This window comes from Oryzias melastigma, linkage group LG2 (genome assembly GCF_002922805.2).
Source record: "Oryzias melastigma strain HK-1 linkage group LG2, ASM292280v2, whole genome shotgun sequence".
NCBI lineage: Eukaryota > Metazoa > Chordata > Actinopteri > Beloniformes > Adrianichthyidae > Oryzias > Oryzias melastigma.
In genome coordinates, this window is record NC_050513.1 from 14,929,872 (window position 1) to 14,950,821 (window position 20,950).

A 20,950-nucleotide genomic window follows, 5' to 3' on the forward strand; every position below is an offset into this window, starting at 1 on the left:
AAATTAGATTTATCTAATCTTTATTAGATATTTTAACAAGAAAAGGCTTCTCTCCTAAGTGAATTGTCATGTGACTAAGTTTTTGTACAAAACTTTTATCATGTTATTAACAAGAAATCAGTTATTCTCCTCTGTGGGTCTTGATGTGTCCTCTAAGAGTGGACTTTCTGCAAAAACGTTTACCACATCTATGACAAGAAAAGGGCTTTTCTCCTGTATGAGTTCTTATGTGCATCGTGAGATCAAATTTTTCACGAAAACTTTTATCACAATTTTTACAAGAAAAGGGCTTCTCTCCTGTGTGACTTCTCAAATGAACTTTGAGATAGTATAACTGACTGAAACATTTATCACATTCTTTACAAGGGAAAGGCTTCTCTCCAGTATGAGTTATCATGTGCATTTTGAAATTATGTTTATGAGTAAAACCTTTATTACATTCTTTACAAGAAAAAGGCATCTCTCCTGTGTGAGTGGTCATGTGCATTTTCAGATCACATAATCGCCTAAAACCTTTATCACATTCTTTACAAGGAAAAGGCTTTTCTCCTGTATGAGTTAATATGTGTCTTTTGAGATTAGATTTATGAGTAAAACTTTTTTCACATTCTTTACAAGAAAAAGGCCTCTCTCCTGTGTGAGTTTTTACGTGCATTTTGAGATGAAATGATTGCCTAAAACTTTTATCACATTCTGGACAAGAAAAGGGCTTATCTCCTGTATGAGTTCTCATGTGTTTTTTGAGAGAACTTGTTTCCCTAAACCTTTTATCACATTCTTTACAAGAAAAAGGCTTTTCTTCTGTATGAGTTTTTAAGTGTCTTTTGAGATTAGATTGATAAATAAAACAGGCATTACATTCTTTACAAGAAAAAGGCTTCTCTTCTGTATGACTTCTCTCATGACTTCTAAACTTACATTTGCAACTAAAGGTTTTACCACATTTTTCACAGACAATATGTCTTCTATCAGGGTCCGTTTTTGTGAGAGGATTATACGCAAACCCTGAGCTTTTACAACACTGCATATGGGAAAGTCTTAGGTTTGTTTTAACATCAGAGTCAGACTGACTTTCTGACATTTGAGAGCTGTCCACATGTTTGACATGATTTCTGTCTCTTTTCCTCTGGTGACTATTTTGTGGGTCTGTCTCTTGACCTGTAGTTGATGTTGATTCACCATGTTGGCTTCCTTCATTCTGATTATCAGTTACATTAAAGCTCTGTTGATTGTTTAGATCTGCCTCAATGTCCTCATTTTCCTCATAAGGAGTCTCCAGCAAGGTATCAGTCTCCTGTTTTACATCAAGCTGCTCTTCATCCTGACGGATGTAGGGTTCCTCTTGTTCCTCTTTTATCTGCAAAAGTTCTATTTCATCCTGTTCCTCTTTAACCTGTGGAGGTTCTGGTTCTTCCGTTTCCTCTTTAGTCTCAGAAGGTTCTGGTTCTTCCTTTTCCTCTTTGGTCTCAGAAGGTTCTGGTTCTTCCTTTTCCTCTTTTGTCTCAGAAGGTTGTGGCTCTTCCTGCTCTTCTTTAGTCTGTGAAAGTTCTGGTTCCTCTTGTTCCATTGTGGTTTGTTCCAGGTGGTTGCAAAGGTCCTCCTCTTCAGTCACGTAATGTTGGGGGAGGACTGCAGAGACACAAACCAAGAAGAAGCCCTTTTATTTGGTTTGAAAGGACTTTGCAAATGTTCAACAACAACATTTTTAATTCAGTAATAGACATGAATCTACTTTGAATGCAACCAGGTTACAGGCCAGGTGTTGAGCTGGAAAAAAAGACCCCTTCATGAGAGAGCTGCATCTTTACTGTCAATGAAATCATGGCAAGAATCTAGAGCTGGGGGGCATATGGAGTTTTTTACATCATGAAATAGCTTTTTTCATATCAGGTGATAACAATATATAGCACAAGATAAACCAAATGTATTTGTAAAATCTGAACATTTTTGACTCAAAAAAGAAATGTGCAATCATCAGCTGGTTGCTTAGATTTCAATATTTATTTCCTGTCATACTTTCTATATAACAAATGCTTTGGACATGATGCAACTGCATTTTCAGATAACTAAGAAATTGCTAAATCTTTAGGTTTCAAAAAAGAACATAAGAAAAATTGACCACCATGCTGTTTGATCAGCTCCATTTAAAGCAAAACATTAATTTACAAATAAAGCATGTTTTTAAGTTTTACAGAACCAACATTATAGTATTACACAAATTTACACAAATTCGACAAACACCTGAAAACTTACTCTTTTCGCAGTGCATTCAATACCTGACACTTACCTGTAATTTTAACTGTTGACTTACTGTTGTGTTTGTTACTTAATTATTGCGTTTTTATGCTATTGCTGTATTTTTATGCATTTATTTAGGGCTGGGTATCGGTTATGATTTCCAGAAATTATTCAATTTGATTCACAAGTGCCTGAATCGATTGATTCTAACTTTTTCCAATTCTTCAATTCAATTAAATTTTAAGTTTACAAATTTATACACATTTGTTTAGAAATACATTAAAATCTATGATTTAACAAAAATGTTCTGATCATTAACATTTTAAACTTTGTTCTGCTTCTCCTGGAGGGCGTTTCAGTTTAGCCACTATGTGGCGATCGCGCTATAGAAGTACACTTTATTCAAGAAGAAGACAACAGTATGAGGAGAAAAAAAATTAAGTTTTAGACCACAAATGGTTACCTTAAAATTATTTCCTTAAAAGAGTTTGGAAAATGAATGCCTGAAAGTAAATAAATGTTCATGATGTTCATTTAGTCAGCAATGTATTTTTTTGGTCAACCGAGCGTTAGCATTAGCCCTCCTATGGGAAATTCTATTGAACGTTAGCATCAAGCTAGCAGACTTCAGCTTTGTGTGCGAAATCTAAAGCTATTTACGGTTCACAGTTGTAGACGGGGCATAGCATAAAACTGAACTCTGTTTAACACAATTTTACGTAAATAATAAAAGATAACCTTACTAACTATTTATTTTATAAATTGCCAACAAAAATGTTTTTGTTTTCCGCTCTTAGATTGTTCCCAAATCAAACTAAAAATGTCAGCAAACCTGCCTTCAGAAATTCCTATGAATGATATTAAACGAGTCATCCTGTAGATCGTTTATCTCTGACAGTTCAGTCAAAGTTAGACAAAGGTTACAAGTACTTATTAAATGCTATTTGTTTGATTAGGGAGGTGATTACGATTTTATTCTTCTAATTTATGCCAACGCTAGCAATACCTTTGGAGATGAGACGTAGAGTTGCAAAAGATCTTTTCTGCCTATCTAAAAGTTAAAGCCTAGATTTTAGTACTCACAAAGTCATTGTAAATGGAGCAAAAGTAAGACAATTTCTTACTTTAAAGCAAAACTAACTAATGTTGCAATGTTTTCTACTGTGGTCAGTAAGCCGCTGTTCGCTCAGCCGTGGTTCTAACATTACTCCCCATTGCTTTTTCCCATAACCATGTCTTATCTGTGGGAAAATAACAGTAAAAATGATCAAATTAATTGAAAACTGTAGTATTCTAAATACATACAGCCAGTGCTGAACTTTTTTTCTGGAAGTACGTGGCTAAACAGCTGCACTTAAAATACTGCAGTGAGAAACATTTTTACAAGTATCTCCTAAAATATGCCGTAAATCAACCCTATAAAACAAGAACTACATTTAGCCTTGGAAGTGGTTAAAATGCGTGAATGCAGCTATGTACTTCATTGCCGCACATAGCCTATTAAGTTTGGCTAAAATAAATGTTATTTAGTTTTTGTGCTTGATCGCACTTAAAACGTGGGAATGCCATCTGCCAAAATAGAGACATTAGAATTTCATTTTCTCATATGAAAGATATATATTTTCAACAGAACCTCCAATATTTTTTTCCTCCCTCCTTTAGTTTTTTTTAACAAAGGTTACAAAGGACACAATATTTTTAACATAAACTATTTTATTTTAACATGTCTTTTGGAAATTGTTTCAAAGCCTAAGTGCAACTAAATACAAGCTGTAAAAATGTTTATAGAACAATGCAGCAGGTGCTTTGTGAGCTTCCATTAGCTTAAGCTTCCTATAAAGAGAAATAAAAGAATTATTCGGGAGAGCACTTTCGGTAGCAAAAGCCTTCAAACTGATGTTGCTGTGCGTGGTTTGACGCTTCAAGTTTGAAGTTACAACCTCAGTGACCAAAATCTAGATTTTCACTGAATAAAAAAATCGAAACATATTTTTTAATGGACAAATTATTACATTATTTTACTAAGACATTTACATGGGTTTTAATTTAAAAAATATTACATTGAATGCAAACAGAAAAGAAGTCACAATATTAAAAACAACCTTAGATAAAAAACACTTTTTCTAGTAACTTTCAAGTAACTTCTTAAATCTCTACAGTCTTTGCTCTCTTGTTTTGTATCACTATTTCTACAAAGAGTTTTATTTTCTATCACAAATGAGTTTTTTCGTCTCCTTAGCACAGCTAAAAAAATCCTTTAAACCCAAAGAGGAGACCTGTTGCCTAAATCTGATTAGGACATTTAGTATTTTCTATAACTTTTTTTAAGAAAACAAAATAGCATAAAATCAACAAATAATAAATAGTATGAACATGTGTTTATTGTCTTCTAACTGTAAACTCCAAACATGTAGAGAATAGAAGAACAGATTTGGCAAATGGGGGCAGATTGATGAAAAATGATCTTTTCTAAATTATTTCTCCAGAGAATTCATATTTCTATTAATCATAACAAAAAGAGCTTAAAAAATGTCAATGTTTGGAGTATTTGCCATATCACCGACAGTAAAGATGAAACTCTGTAATGCTACAAAGAGACTACCAATAATGTTAGTACAAAGTGGATTCATGTCTGTTATTTTTATAAAATACAGTTCTTGTAAATGTTCTATGAATAAATATTGTTGTACTTATCCGCCACGTCTTAAAGTCCGCTCCGTGAAAATGACCAACTTTGAATCGATCATGTTTACTTTTCTAGATAACACATGGGACGGTGCGTTAGCATTAGCAGCTAGTATCGTAGCATCATGCTACCGTCACTGTGTAACCACCGCTTCAAATCAACACTTTTATTAAAGGTTCTGTTGCTGCTGTAGACCAGCAGGTTTATCCTTCAGCTCTGTCTGGATCAGTTTGAAAATGGCTGCATCACGCTGCTGCATCAGCCAAAGCTAACCGCTACACAAACCGAGACGATTAGCAGCAGGGGGTGGTGGGTGGAGTCGGGTCTTCTTGTGCTGCACGTGCGTTTATTTATTTTTTGGAACAAGCTTTTTTCCTCTCTCTCTCTCCCTCACTGGAGAATCTCCTCTGCTAGCTGCAGCTTTCATGTCTGCGCTTTGCAAGAGCTGACTTTACGCTGGACTACGGAAGCCCAAGAGGGCAGAGAACGGGGAAAATAAAATCTCGATTTTCAAAAGAATAAATTGGCTAAAACATAAAATTCAAATTAATTGATTATATTAATATATCGCCCAGTCCTACCGCAATCCTGCAGCAAAATTCAGACACTGAGTTGGTAGTGTTACCTGCAGTTGCCTTCACTGTCTCCTTGCAGACTTTGCATATCATAGTATTTTGGTTGCCGTCGTCTGGTGCAAACCCAAACAAGTTCCATATTACTGACGTGGAGTTTTCTTTCGGAACCAAATCCAAACTTTCCACCGCAGCCGCCATGCCTCATAAAAAAACACACACCGGGGAGGAGGAGGGGCAGTTTGTATTTAAAGGGCCCATACCATGATTTTCTTAAGCCTTTCAGAGTGAACTATATCCATATGTATGATCATATATTACCTACTAAAAAAACAAATTATTTATGAAATATTAGTTATATTTTGTGAGTTTTTTCCTGTCGCTGCGTGCCGCCTGCCAGAGAAAGCCATGTATCTGCATTTCTCCCACGAAAACAATCCAAACTTCTTCAAAGATGGATGCACATACAATATATCTGCCTTTAGTAGCCCTGGCCATTGCTACACTGCTTCACAACACAAACGCACGCGGCTTCTGTGCCGGACCGAGGTTTGGAGGGTGGGTGATGTCATAAAAGAGCGCCGTGTCTAAAGAACAAACACCTGTTTGAGCTGGAATTTAGTGAAGACAGGACACAGCTGGAAGATATATGGTATTCTGCTTCTAAAATTAAAGTTTTTTTTTTTGCTGAACACCGCTAGCTCAGCTGAGAAATTGAAAGTTGGGGGACGGTGCTGTCAGAGCTATAGAGCAGACTCTTCCTGGAGGGAGCTGTTGGCATCGATCTTACGTCAGCATATTCCATCCACTCGTTTCCATGGGTATGGGAGGGGCTGCTGCAGACAGTGCAGGTTTTTAGAGGATTATTCTTAAATGCAAGAACGGATCAAAATGCCACTTTGGGGTTCTTTATAGTGAGGAATGAACAGTAAAATTAATTTATAACCTCAAATGGTAGAATTTTCATTTCCTCTGATCAAAGGCTGCTGGTATTCCAGAACCTTGAATAGGAGCTGTTGAGGCTGGAGTGTATGAAGCAAAAGTCCCTAACCTCTGAAACACATTTATATATTTACAACTTTTCATCATTGAGCCAGAAATCCTCACAAACTAGTCTGAACAACATTCAGGTCAGTGTCCCCTCTTTAATCGGCAGCAGTCTTAGTTCATGCTCTGTCCCAGCTGTCTTCAAACTTACTGTGGTTGGTTCAATGTCCCCAAAGAACTCCTTTATTCTTAACACGTGACTCTTCGACCACCTGTAATACAAGATTTAAAGAATAAAGTTCTTCTACCATTTGCTTCTCCTCTTTCTGCCCAAGGAATTCATTCACTAATAAGGTGTTTTTTAAGCCTCTGATGGTCCTCCCTAGGGTCTCTTCTAGAGGTCAACAGAGGACTGAAAGTTTTTTGCATGGGTCATGATCTTCACAGCTTCTGATAGATCAGTCAGAACTGGACTTCATAACAGCTCAACACAGAAAACCAACCAACAGCAGAAACCCACACTTCTTACTGATGTTCACATCCACTTTATTCATCACAGTAAAGATTGGGACAGACGACCGAAAACCAAAAAGGACAAATAAACTGTTTTAATCTACTATAAAACATGAATCCCAAGACAGAAACACTAATCTGTTTTTTTTCATCAGTCTCTTGTGTACTACAGTTTTGGAAATCAGTCATCAATCAGTCTTGAGTGGGACTCATGACGATTACCTGGTTCAGGAGTGTCCAGCCAATAAGAACATGCCAGAGAAGGGTATGTTAGAAAACATGCAGGAAGGTTGCACTTGAGGCCTGGGGTTACCTAACTCTGGTATAGAACAACAAATATACAAGTATATGTATGGCTATTAAGAAGAATGTACACTGATAAGATTAAATAAAAAAAACAAGTTGTTAGAATTAGAGATGTATAAAATGCATTTACATTGTTCTCATGGTTACATTCGGACTTAACATGCACATTGTCTCAGCATGAACTACAGCAATGGTAAACTAAAAAAATTTAAACAAGAAATGATGATAAAAAAATGCTAATAACATCAACCAACAAAAAGTAAAAATTGTTTTAAAAGCTTAGCTCAATCAAAAAAAAAAATACAAAAAGGAGAGACAAAAAGTAACAGCACCTTTAAACTGGTAAAGATTTAACAGCTTTAATTCAACAGCACATCAACTTGCAGGTGCGTATGAAGTCAAATAGTAAAACTCAGTATATAGAATCATTACACATCATGACACGAGTGCAAGTGAAAAAAAAAAACATTTTGCATGATGCAGGCCTTTTTAAGTGTACGCTTTTTTTTTTTAAGTTTTCCCTTTTTAAAGTAAACCTGTTATCAGAATTTAGGAGTGATCTAACCTTTATTATATTTTCTTTTTTTGAACAAGAAAAGGCTTTTCTCCTAAGGGAGTTTTCATGTGACTAGGTTTTTGTATAAAACTTTATCATGTTATTGACAAGAAATCAGCTATTCTCCTCTGTGGGTCTTCATGTGTCCTCTAAAAGTGGACTTTCTATGAAAACTTTCACCACATTTATGACAAGAAAAAGGCTTTTCTCCTGTATGAGTTCTTATGTGTGTTTTGAGATCACATTTTTCACGAAAACTTTTATCACATTCTTTACAAGAAAAAGGCTTCTCACCTGTGTGAGTTCTCATATGTACTCTGAGATGATATAACTGACTAAAGCATTTATCACATTCTTTACAAGAAAAAGGCTTCTCTCCCGTATGAGTTCTCATGTGTCTATTGAGATTAGATGATCGACTAAAGCTTTTATTGCATACTTTACAAGACAAAGGCATCACCCCTGTGTGAGTTAATATGTGTATTTTCAGATCAGATAATCGCCTAAAACTTTTATCACATGTTTTACAAGGATAAGACTTTTCTCCTGTATGAATTCCCATGTGTCTTTTGAGATTAGATTTATGGGTAAAACTTTTATCACATTCTTGACAAGAAAATGACTCATCTCCTGTATGTGTTTTCATGTGTCTATTGAGATAACATTTACAAACAAAACTTGCATGACATTCTTTACAAGGAAAAGGCTTCTGTCCTGTATGAATCCTCATGTGTGCATTGAGATTAGATGATCGACTAAAATTTTTAGCACATTCTTTGCAAGAAAAAGGCTTCTCTCCTGTGTGACGTCTCTCCGGAACTCTAAACTTAGACCTGGAGCTAAAGGCTTTACCACATTCTTCACAGCTAAAAGGTCTTTTATCAGCCTCAGTTCTCATGTGGAGATTATAAGAAAGTCTCAAATTTTTACCAGACTGTATATAGGAAAGTCTCATGTCTTTTGGAGATTGTTTCTTCACCAAAAAGTACTTCTTGGCGGTGTTCCTAACATCAGAGTCAGACCGAGTTTCTGACATGTGAGAGAAGTCCACACTTTTGACATGACTTCTGTCTCTTCTCTTCCTCTGCTCTCTGTTCTGTGGGTCTGTCTCTTCATCTGTAGTTGATGTTGATTCTTCATGTTGTCTTCCTTCATTCTGACTACCAGTTATATTTAAGGTCTGCTGATTGTTTAGATCTGCCTCAATGTCCTCATTTTCCTTATAAGTATGAGTCTCCATCAAGGTATCCGTTTCCTGTTTTACATGAAGCTGCTCTTCATCCTGACAGATGGAGAGTTCCTCTTGTTCCTCTTTTAACTGCAAATGTTCAGTTTCATCATGTTCCTCTTTAGTCTGTGAAAGTTCTCGTTCTTCCTGTTCTTCTTTAGTCTGAGAAGGTTCTGGTTCCTCCTGTTCTTCTTTAGTCTGAGAAGGTTCTGGTTCTTCCTGTTCTTCTTTAGTCTGAGAAGGTTCTGGTTCCACCTCTTTAGTCTGTAGTGATTCTGGTTCCTCTTGTTCCATTTTGGATTGCTCCGGGTGGCTGCAAAAGTTATCCTCTTCAGTCGCATAATGTTCAGGGAGGACTGCAGGGACACAAACCAAGAAGAAGCCCTTTTATTTGGTTTGACAGGTCTTTGCATATGGTCAACTACCAGTAAAAATCCAAATAACTTCAGTTTGGAAGCTCTGCAGTTTCAAAGTTTAGCTTAGTTTTCATTCAAAATTAAGACTGCAAGACTTAATTTTTGAAATTGTCTTTCAAGTCTTTTGTGGGTCCAACACTGTCAAAGAACCTTTGAATTTTTTCAAGTTTTTCCATCCTCAAACGATTGCTGACTACAGTTACAGTAGATATGTGACGAGATGATACTAAATTCAGACATAGTAACACCTCAACAAAGATGTTACAGCAACAATTAAAGAACTCTCACTGATAATTGCTTGCAGATGGACAAGGACCCTGACAAACACTGTCTTGCAGACATTACAGCACAGAAAACTTTTATAAACTCCATTAAAACCAGAAGAACAGGGCGTGACAAGGCGGGAACAGGTTTGTTTCCCACCTTGCCCACCCATGTGTCGATCTTTCCATGAGCAAGAGACTGAATGTCACTTTGCCTCTTGTGGTTATAGGTTGGCCCCAGTACTAGGCAGTGGAGCAGCCATCTGTATAATCTGATCTGTACGGATCACTTGCCATGGTTTGGCACATGTGTGTAATGGATCTCTTACCGCCTCACCCCCTGGCGTGCATCATTTTGATCTATTTTTCAAACAGCACACAGATTGTGCCTCAAATTCGCCTCGATCATCTTTATTTTTACGTGGGTCAAAGTGGTTGCCTAAGTCAGAAGAATCTGACACTACCTGATACAGTGAATACATTTCTGAACATGACATCATACAAAATTCTGTCTAAGACATATATATTTAGAACTAACATTGAAAACCAAGTTACATTACCAACAAAGATGATTTGCTCAAACACTTTCAAACTAATCAAAAGTCCCAATCTGCAGCTGATTCAGTTTAAACTATTCATAAGATCAAGATGGATCTCAGAGAATCAGACATGTGTGAGTTTTCTAATATCCCAGATAATTATTTGCATGCACTGTGGTTCTGCACATCGGCCTCACAATTTTGGCAAAAGGTGTGTGTAGATCTGTCAACCTGGTTTGACATCTCTTTCACAGCTTCTCCCTCTTTATGTGTGCTTGGTGATATAAACGCCATCAATATAGAGGAAAGATCCAAATCTGTCATCTTTTCTGCCCTCTGCATTGATTAAAAAAAACAAAACAAAAAAACAACCATAGTTAAAGGCCAAAACCAATTCCGATTAAAAAAAATGCTGATAAAATGGACCGATAATTAAAAGATTAAATTGCCATCGCTTCCTCACTCACATGTGTCACTATGAGTACTTGCAACTTGTCTGCGCACCCCGCCCATCCTGCATTTATCTGTCGGACACAAGTATGTCACGTCTTAGATATGAAGTTATGTTAGTAACAAAAGTATTGTGTTTCTGTAAAAAACATCTTGAACTTTGAAAACATTTGTCTATCTATAGCAGACATTAGTGCTTCTGTAAAAAAGTTTTGTAACTTTAAAAAAATATATGTCTGACTGTAAAAAATGTTTGTACTTGTAATCAAGCATTTGTGCTTTTGTAAAACATTTTGTCCGTGTGAAACGTCTCGCACAAACACTCTGGGAGTCTTACTCCCTGCAAAATATTTGTGCCAAAAGGGGTGAGCGAGGTCCACGGATTATCCGTGATCCGTTACACCCTCACTTCAAACCTGCTAAAATTATGTCAACTAAAGCAATTTTGATAGAAAATTCAAAACCAAAACAGCCCATTCTGGCAACAGTTTTTGCAGCATTAAACATCTGACCGCCTCAAGAACGAGCAAGCTTTCAGTGGCTGTAGCTCAGGGGTGTCAAACTCAATCCCACAAGGGGCCAAATATGGTGTAATTTCCATGTCAAAAGTCCACGCAGAAACAAGACATCTCCATGCACCTTATGCACGCGGAAGTAGAGAGTTTCTCATGCGCAAGGACTTTTTTTTGCTCGTGAGAGGTTTAAATTCAAGTGCGCAGGAGAATAAAGCATTTCCGATGCTCTGAATTGTCCACAAGGAATGTGTGATACGTGCGTGGAGATGTCTTGTTTCTGCGTGGACTTTTGACATAGAAAAATTGCCATAGCCAAAATCCAAAACACACTTTAGGTCACAGGCCAAACAGGATAAACATTTATTGAACACTAAAACTAAATTTTAAAAAAAACTTTAAAACCAAAACTTTTTTACATAATTATGAACTAAATTTATAGCATTACCTGCAATAACGCTAGTCTGAATGCTGTAAGATGAATTTGGCCGCTTAAGATACTAGTGCTGATAGCTCAAGATGGTGACATTGATAGCAAAAAAGGCTGAAGCTGATAGCTGAAAACACAGAAGCTGATAACGCTGAAGCTGATGGCTGAAAATGCTGAAGCTGATAGCTGAAAACACTAAAGCTGATAGCTGAAAACGCTAAATCTGATAGCTGAAAACACTAAAGCTGAAAACGCTGAAGTTGATGGCTGAAAACACTGAAGCTGATAACGCTGAAGCTGATGGCTGAAAACGCTGTAGCTGATAGCTGAAAACATTAAAGCTGATAGCTGAAAACACTAAAGCTAATAGCTCAAAACACTAAAGCTGATAGCTCAAAACACTAAAGCTGATAGCTCAAAACACTAAAGCTGATAGCTCAAAACACTAAAGCTGATAGTTCAAAACACTAAAGCTGATAGTTCAAAACACTAAAGCTGATGGCTGAAAACGCTAAAGCTGATGGCTGAAAACGCTAAAGCTGATGGCTGAAAACGTTAAAGCTGATGGCTGAAAACGCTAAAGCTGATGGCTAAAAACGCTAAAGCTGATTGCTGAAAACACTAAAGCTGATAGCTGAAAATGCTAAAGCTACTAAAGCTGATGGCTAAAAACACTAAAGCTACTAAAGCTGATGGCTGACAACACTAAAGCTGATAGCTGAAAACGCTAAAGCTGATAGCTGAAAACACTAAAGCTGATAGCTGAAAACGCTAAAGCTGATAGCTAAAAACACTAAAGCTGATAGCTGAAAACACTGAAGCTGATAGCTGAAGCTGATAGCTGTAAACACTGAAACTGATAGCTGAAAACGCTAAAGCTGATAGCTGAAAACGCTAAAGCTGATAGCTGAAAAAACACTGAAGCTGATAGCTCAAAACACTGAAGCAGATAGTTCAAAACACTAAAGCTGATAGCTAAAAACACTGAAGCTGATAGCTGAAAACACTGAAGCTGATAGCTGAAAACACTGAAGCTGATAGCTGAAAACACTAATGCTGATAGCTGAAAACGCTTAAGCTGATAGCTAAAAACACTAAAGCTGATAGCTAAAAACACTAAAGCTGATAGATAAAAACACTAAAGCTGATAGCTGAAAACACTGAGGCTGAAAACACTGAAGCTGATAGCTGAAAACACTAAAGGTGATAGCTGAAAACACTAAAAGTGATAGCTGAAAATGCTTAAGCTGATAGCTGAAAATGCTTAAGCTGATAGCTAAAAACACTAAAGCTGATAGCTAAAAACACTAAACTGATAGCTAAAAACACTAAAGCTGATAGCTGAAAACACTGAAGCTGATAGCTGACAACACTAAAGGTGATAGCTGAAAACGCTAAAGCTGATAGCTGAAAACACTGAAGCTGATAGCTGACAACACTAAAGGTGATAGCTGAAAACACTAATGCTGATAGCTGAAAACGCTTAAGCTGATAGCTAAAAACACTAAAGCTGATAGCTCAAAACACTGAGGCTGAAAACACTGAAGCTGATAGCTGAAAACACTAAAGGTGATGGCTGAAAACACTAAAAGTGATAGCTGAAAACGCTAAAGCTGATAGCTAAAAACACTAAAGCTGATAGCTAAAAACACTAAAGCTGACAGCTAAAAACACTAAAGCTGATAGCTGAAAACACTAAAGCTGATAGCTGAAAACACTGAAGCTGATAGCTGAAAACACTGAAGCTGATAGCTGACAACACTAAAGCTGATAGCTGACAACACTAAAGGTGATAGCTGAAAACGCTAAAGCTGATAGCCAGCAAAAATGTAAAATCAATTCCAAATTAACCTAAATTATCTAACCTAACCTCTAAATTATCCAGAACAGCTAGCATGTAGCTGAAATATTATCTAAACTCCAAAAACAGCCAAAAAATTGGAAAAAGCCTAAATTAGCTAAAACAGTTAGCATACTAAATATTAACTAAACTCCAAAATAGCCTAAAAAATGTTAGTAAATGCCAAAATAGTCCAAAAAGCTAGCATAACTGCTAATTTTTGAAAGAGTGACTTTTTAACATAATTATAAATAGTTAAAATGCAGTCATTATTCCACAATAAATCAACTTAACCCTTAGATAACTTTCAGTATTTTATTCTCCATAAAAATATATTTTGTCAAAATTATACAAGTTAGAAATGAGCGCAAGATAACATCAGGCCATTAATAACTATAAAATGATCTGGAGGGCCGTAAAGAATTACCTGGAGGGCTGGATCCAGCCCCCCGGCCTTGACTTTGACACATGTGCTGTAGCTAAATGGACAGCTAAAGCTTTCAGACCAATTAATTTTTCAGCATTTTTTTTCATTATGTTTGAAGTTTGATTTCGCTGGTTGCATACATTCAACATTTCATTGACTTTAAATAATAATCTACACCAAATAATCTAAGAAAGCTTTACTGAATATAATGCTGCACAAATAAAGTATTTCTAATTAAAACAATGCATTTCTGCCATTCTTATTCCTATAAACAATGTAAAACTGCTTAATACTCTTGAAGTACACATTTTTATCTAAGAAAAGTAATATGGTAAATTGCAAAAATAGTACAAAAAAACCCTAAATATCTTTTTAAATCTCCACTGATATTTTTTTTCATGGAAAAAGTGTCTCTTGCAATTTAAAAATCAGTTTTGCTGTGAATGTATGAATTAAAATTCTGTTATATTCAGAGAGCTAATTTCTCCCCATTGTCCTGCTATTTTGTTATGGTGATGATAATGAAAAAAATACCATCATAATTTATGTAAAACTGCATACAATAATAGTAATTAAAAAAAATCATATTCAGTTGCCACTGTGTTAGGGCCCCTGAAAAGATTATTTTAATGGGCCTCAAAATCCCTAGCGGCGGCCCTGCGCCGTGCGGGGCATTTTGGGATATGCGACTGTAGTCTTGCCGTTTCAAGATGGCGAACCCAAATACTCGAACACAAGCAGTTATCGGTGCATTATCTCTTGGATCAGAATATTCTGGAAGATAATGGCTTTATATCCATGATAGAAGTGAACATACCTATAGCGTCCAGCTGAATCTGCGGTTTCCAGCAGATATCCAGCAGTCTGCGCTGACGACAGAGCTCCTGCTCGTACTGGACGATGGTTCCTTCACAGTGTCTGAAGATTTCTTCAGCAGCAGCAGCTAGTCGCTCGCTGATAAACTCTCTCAGAGACTGAAGTGAAGCCATGGTTCCTGCAGCTGCAGAAGATCTTCAGCTCAAACTCACACAAACACCACCAGCTAACGCCTCTTGCCCATTACTGCGAGAGAATAACCGTGTTTAGGATGACGTAGTAGCGACTGAACCCCGCCCATATGACTACAAAACAATGCATTGTGGGAAATGGTGTCTAGAAGTGCAGTCCGAGTGAATCTGATCAGAAATGACTCACTGGCTCTCAAAAATAAATCTTTGAATTTTGTAACGTTTTCTGAAAATACTGATTCACTGATATAAATAAATAAATGTCTATTTAAAGAAATGGTTGTGGTAATTGAAAACAGCATCAATCAGATCAGAAATTATTTTACTTGAGACATTTCTTTATTTTTTATGTATTTATTAGTTATTTTTATTAATTTGGAGATCAATTGAGAGGGTCAGACACGAGGTTGATCCAACTAAAACTTATCAAGTGTTTATGAATGGACATACTTAGAATTGGCAAATGTGGAGTAGATCAACCAAAAGGTCAAGGATTTCTGAATGGTAAGTTAACCCTGCATTCTGGAATAGGGTCCTGCAGAAATTGACTATTTTGCACTCTTAGCATGGTTAAAAATAGCCTTGATATGATGAGTAAAAGGAGTGCATTTTAATAAAGGATGATAGCTTAGATTAAATGATGATCCTGCAAGTATTTCCATGGGTATTGGGAATCTTACACCTCACTAAACCCACACTTGTGGGAAAGACTCATCTTTTCTTACTGATGTGCATACCCACTTTATTCTTTACAGTAAAGATTTGGACAGAAAACTTGAAAGAGAAAAACAATTCTGATCTTAACAATAAAACTAGAATTCCATGTAAATGAGACAGAAACACCTCGCTGCTTCTTTATTCATCTCTTCTTTACAACATATTGGGGTAAAGTCATTATTTGCAAACATGATCCCGCAAATTGTAGTCACTACTTTAAAATAAATAAATACATGTTCACCGATCACAAAAACTATAAGAATGAAATTCTAGTGTTGTCGTGGAAACAGACTTTGATGACATATTGTCTCAGCATACGCTACAACCACAAGGATCAACTATAAACAAAAATAAATAAGAGATCTACTAATAAAAATCAACAAATAAAAGTTGAAGATTGCTTTTAAATTATTTAGAAAATTCTCAAAAAACAAAATTGCTTAAAAATGCCAGTACAAAGAGTAATAGTAATTTTAAAGTGATAAGAGAGATAAATATTTAACTGTTATGATTAACAACATATTTGATCACTCAATGAAAAAATTGAAATCATATGTATAGAATCCTTACACAGAGATAGAAATGTATCAATGCTTTGTTGTTTAAGCGTTTAATGATTGTCACATACAATTGATGAAAACTTGAACATTTGTATTTTAGAAAATTAGAATATACAAGAACAATGAAGCACATTTGTCAGACACCAGAAAACTGTCATTTCCCATGCATTTATTACTCACTAATTAAATAAATGCATCAATGGGTCGTGGCATGTGGTTATGTGTAATAAAAGCTCAGTTTGCTCTAATAGTGGACTTCAAGTCATTGAAATTGTTGGGTCTGGTTTCAGATCAGGGAACGTTACTATCTGGTCAAACACAATGACATCATGGTCATTGGAACAGCTTCGTGTACCTTTAGCAGTGTGGGAAGATTCCACGTCCTGCTGGAAGATAAAATCAGCATCTCGACACAGCAAAGTAAAGGATTTAGAATTTACTTTTTTCAAAAGCTAAGAATTTTTTTTAGAAGGATTTGAGGTTATTTGGCAGAGATTAGGGTTGAACCACAGAAATTATCTGTATAATATGTGTAAATTACCATAATATATATATATATAAATCATTGTTTTCTTTTACTGCACAAAACATCTGCAGAGTTTTACTGAATTTTCAATAAATACTTTGTTTTTGACAGTAAACAGCTTTTCTCCTGCATCCGTTGTTTTTGAAAAAGATGCATGACAAAACTTATATCACTTTCTTTTAAAAGAAAAAAGCTTCTCCTGTATGATTTTTTACATGTGCATTGAGATACGTCTTTTCTGTGTGTGTTCTCATGTGTTCTCTGAGATGATATAATCGCCTAAAACTTTTAGCACATTCGTTACACGAAAAGGGCTTTTCTCCTGTGTGAATCATCATGTGTCTTTTGAGACTCGATGTTTGACCAAAACGTGTATCGCACAATTTACAGAAAAAAGGCTTCTCTCCCGTGTGAACTCTCATGTGAAGTCTTAACTTAGACAAATATTTGAAACTTTTACCACATTCTTTACATACGCAAGATCTTTCATCAGACTCCGTTCTCTTGTAGACATACATATTACTAACAGTTCTTGAGCTTTTACAAGAGTTCATAAAGGAAAGTCTCTTTTCTTTAAAGGATTGGATGCTTTTCTTAATCAAAGTTGAGATACTGGATATTTTGCCAACATCAGAGTCACTCTGACTTACTGCGTCCACATTTTGGACATGCTGGTTTCCATCTTCAGCTAGAACACCCCTTCCATTAAAGCCCTGCTGATTTTTTAGATCTAAAACATTGTGCTCATTATCCTCATAGGTGAACGTATCCATAAATGTATTAGTCTCTTGCTTAAATTGAAGATAATCTTCATCTTGACTGATACAGAGTTCTTCTTGCTCCTCCTTCATCTGTGAAGGTTCTGGTTCCTCCCATTCTTCTTCCGTCTGTGGAAGTTCTGGTTCCTCTTTTTCCACTTTTATCTGTGGAGGTCCTGGTTCTTTCTTTGTCACTCTGGAGTTTTTCTGATGGTAGCTGAGATCCTCCTTTTCACTCACATAATGCTGAGGGAGGACTGCAGGGACACAAACACAAGATGATATTAATAATAATTTTGTATTTCGTCAAGCACCAAGAAAAATGTAAATCACCTCAGTCAGGAACTTAAAACACTTGACAAAATACTGAATAGTCACGTAATCAAATGTAGATGTTAATTTCTTATTAGTATGTTTTAAATATTGCACAAATAACCTGAAAAAAAACTTTAGACATCTTTTTCAAATCAAGTAAACATTTACCTCTCAGGTAGGCACACATGCAAGAAATACTGCCTACTCTGTATCGTGTAACAGGGTTCAATCTACTCAAACCTCAAAAAGCAATCGTCTCCTATAAGACTAAATAGTCATCAAAGTCATGTACTCTATTACCTTCTTTGTGATTAAGTTTGATTTGGCAATATCCTTTGCAAACGTTTTTTTTTTCTTTTTAAATACGCTTGCCATGGATGGAGGACTGCGAGCTTTTCTTTTAGCTGCTGCAGCAGTTTATTTTTTGTATTTGGTATGTTGCTCCGGGTGTTTGGTTTTTAAATGGTGTATTAACACACAGGTGCTAAAAGGTTGAAACCCCTCTGGATAACTTGGATTCACACTTTGTTACGTGAAATGAATAGAGCAAAAATCTTTGCAGATGTTTAAGGTGTGCTTCATGTGATAAAAGGGTTGGTGGTATTTAGTTTTTTAAGGATTATGCCTTCTGCACAATTTGCAGCACACATTACTCTGTTTATTGTCAGATCTAAAATTAACTGTAATACCTCCACTCATAGGTCTTATATTAAACTTACAATATACATCAAGTCAAATGAAGACTTATTTTTGGAGAAAAGTGTAACTGAAAATGTTATCTGCATAAAGTTCTAATATCAGTAACCAGAATATTGAGCTTTCAGAGTTTGTTCAGGTTTACAGTGATTTTTTAAAAAATCAAATCATGACCTAATGTGGATTTCTCTTTAACACAGATGAGTATTTTGATCAATTTTCATAATGGGTTTGACTAAATTGGCTTTTCTGTAGGAAAATTTACACTGTATATCATCGTCACTTTCACAAGTTTTCAAAATCTGGAAAACACTTCTACAAATCAGCGGGTTTGCTTTATTTCGTCTGCACTGTGTAAACATCTGCAGAGGGTTTAAACTTTATATATTTCTAGATTGTGAGTAGGATCATTGAAATGTAATGATCAAATGCCAACTTTAATCTCATCTAGTTTTTAAGATAGCAGAAAATTACAACAAAATAAAACTTTAAAACCATCACAAAAACAGACATTTAATATAATAATAAAAGGGAATCCACCATGCGTAAAACTTTATTAGCAGCATCCTTGTAACATTTGTTTTCTGCAATTTGAGCTGAGTAGATTTGGGGTGTTGGAACAATTGTTGCAAAAAAATAAAAAATAAATAAAAATTCAGTAACAACTCCTGGTTTTGTTTTTTAAATGCTATGTTCTTTTATTTTTAAGTCAAAAGCCCTCCATCTGTTTCATTTGCTAGCTTAAAATTTCAATTTAGAAGATGGAGCAGCAGTATTAAGGAAATAAATGGATTCAAATCACATGACCAAGGAGAACAAATGGGGATGCATAAAGAGTGAGTCTTCGATGGATGTGAAGAACAGAATCCAGTAGTTAAAAAAATAAAAATAAAACTTCTTTCAGAATCAGAAAAACAATAAAAAAGCTGAATATATTGTTCACCTTTTCGTCTTTTTTTCCAGATTGTGTTTGTCTGATTCTCTTCCTGACACAACCCTGTATTTTATCTGGGCTGGGGACCAGCACAGGGAGACCCAGACTTAGGCCCACTTGTGGCTACATGGTTAGGTAGTAGTGTGAGGAGTTTTGCTGAATGACTCATACTGATGTAGCTCATTGCACAATGAATATTAAGATTACATTCCCGTGTGCAGGCTGGGTGAGCCCAGGTAAACAAAAACTAAAGTCTCAAAGAGTGAAAGCAAAAAAAACTTTATTTTGATTAAGGGATAATAACTTCTACTGCTGATTATTAGGTCATCCATTAAATGAAAAAACCTGAGGGCATCACCAGTTGAAAAAGCCAAAATAAAAAGATAAAAAATAAATAACGCCACAACCGTGGTTATGCCATTTCTTGCGCCTGGATTATGCAGTTTACAGCTGAGCATGAAAATCGATCGTTACTGTTTTCATAGTAAAACATCATATCTGGAGGTTAATGAACCGTCTAAATGCAAGATTTAGCGATCTTGAAATCACACTTTTAGAAACTTATTAGTTAAGGCACATTCATTCTATTTTTTCTTATAGTGGAAAATATTTTGTTGTGGAAATTTGTCAATATTTACTGTTCCGTTATAAAAATAAAAATCGGAATTTACCAAAAGAAAAGCCCCATGAATTTCTGGGTAAAAGCAACTTTGTATATGAGATACAGTTGCTGAACTTAATGCTGTGATCATTAAATAGAATTTATGGTACAATTTTATTACAATGAAAGACATTAAAATTCAGGTAGATTCAAGTGAACAATTGTTCTGGTACCGTCTTGGGATATATCGCAATACTTATCATATCGTGAGACTTGTATCAGGGTGGTATCGCCAGACTTGCCAATTTACACTCTTACTATTTAGAGTAAACTCACTCAGATCTTCCTAAATGTTTAGTCCTTTATTGGCTGACAGTAATAATTTACTGTATGAACAGTCATTTTCTTGTTTTTCCAGCTCTGTTTGTGCAGTTAAACAGACATCTATACCATTCCAGTATGGCGTCCAACATTGCATATGCAACAAGCTAGCATAGCAACACTAGCCTATATAAAAATCATTGCAGAAAGCAGCTACAACCATGTTTCATGCTGTGCTGTACACCGTGTAATAGGAGTACATGATATTTCTAAAGCGCTGCTGGCTCGACCTCGGCTGAGAGAAGGGCGGCTCACTTTACCGCTTCAATATGGCGGACCACGACTCCAAGAAAAGCTGTCATTTCACTATCACTTATTTTAGAATATTCTGGAAGATAATGGCTTTATCTCTGTAGCTGGAAGTGAACATACCTATAGAGTCCAGCTTGAGTTCTGGCTTCAATGTGATATCCAGCAGTCTGCGCTGACGACAGAGCTCCTGCTCGTACTGGACGATGGTTCCTTCACAGTGTCTGAAGATTTCTTCAGCAG

The 20,950-nt window shown here is 35.9% G+C and overlaps 1 protein-coding gene and 1 long non-coding RNA gene across 3 annotated transcripts; both read right to left on the reverse strand.

Annotated features, from left to right (window-relative positions):
• On the reverse strand, positions 1-15,043 carry LOC112156766 (oocyte zinc finger protein XlCOF22). Of its 2 annotated transcripts, none has more exons than XM_024289105.2 (2): positions 14,781-15,043; positions 1-1,629 (listed from the first exon to the last, which is right to left on the reverse strand). In XM_024289105.2, exons 1-2 carry the CDS (start codon positions 14,950-14,952, stop codon positions 122-124), a joined length of 1,680 nt encoding a protein of 559 aa, XP_024144873.1. In that variant the 5' UTR covers positions 14,953-15,043; the 3' UTR covers positions 1-121. The 2 variants fall into 2 exon arrangements, with proteins under 2 accessions (XP_024144873.1, XP_024144874.1); XM_024289106.2 differs by lacking the exon at positions 1-1,629 and adding an exon at positions 7,013-9,442.
• A 752-nt stretch (positions 15,044-15,795) lies between these two features.
• On the reverse strand, positions 15,796-20,950 carry LOC118599564. The gene is made up of 2 exons (XR_004948968.1): positions 20,831-20,950; positions 15,796-17,788 (listed from the first exon to the last, which is right to left on the reverse strand). It is a non-coding gene; the product is annotated as an uncharacterized LOC118599564 (long non-coding RNA).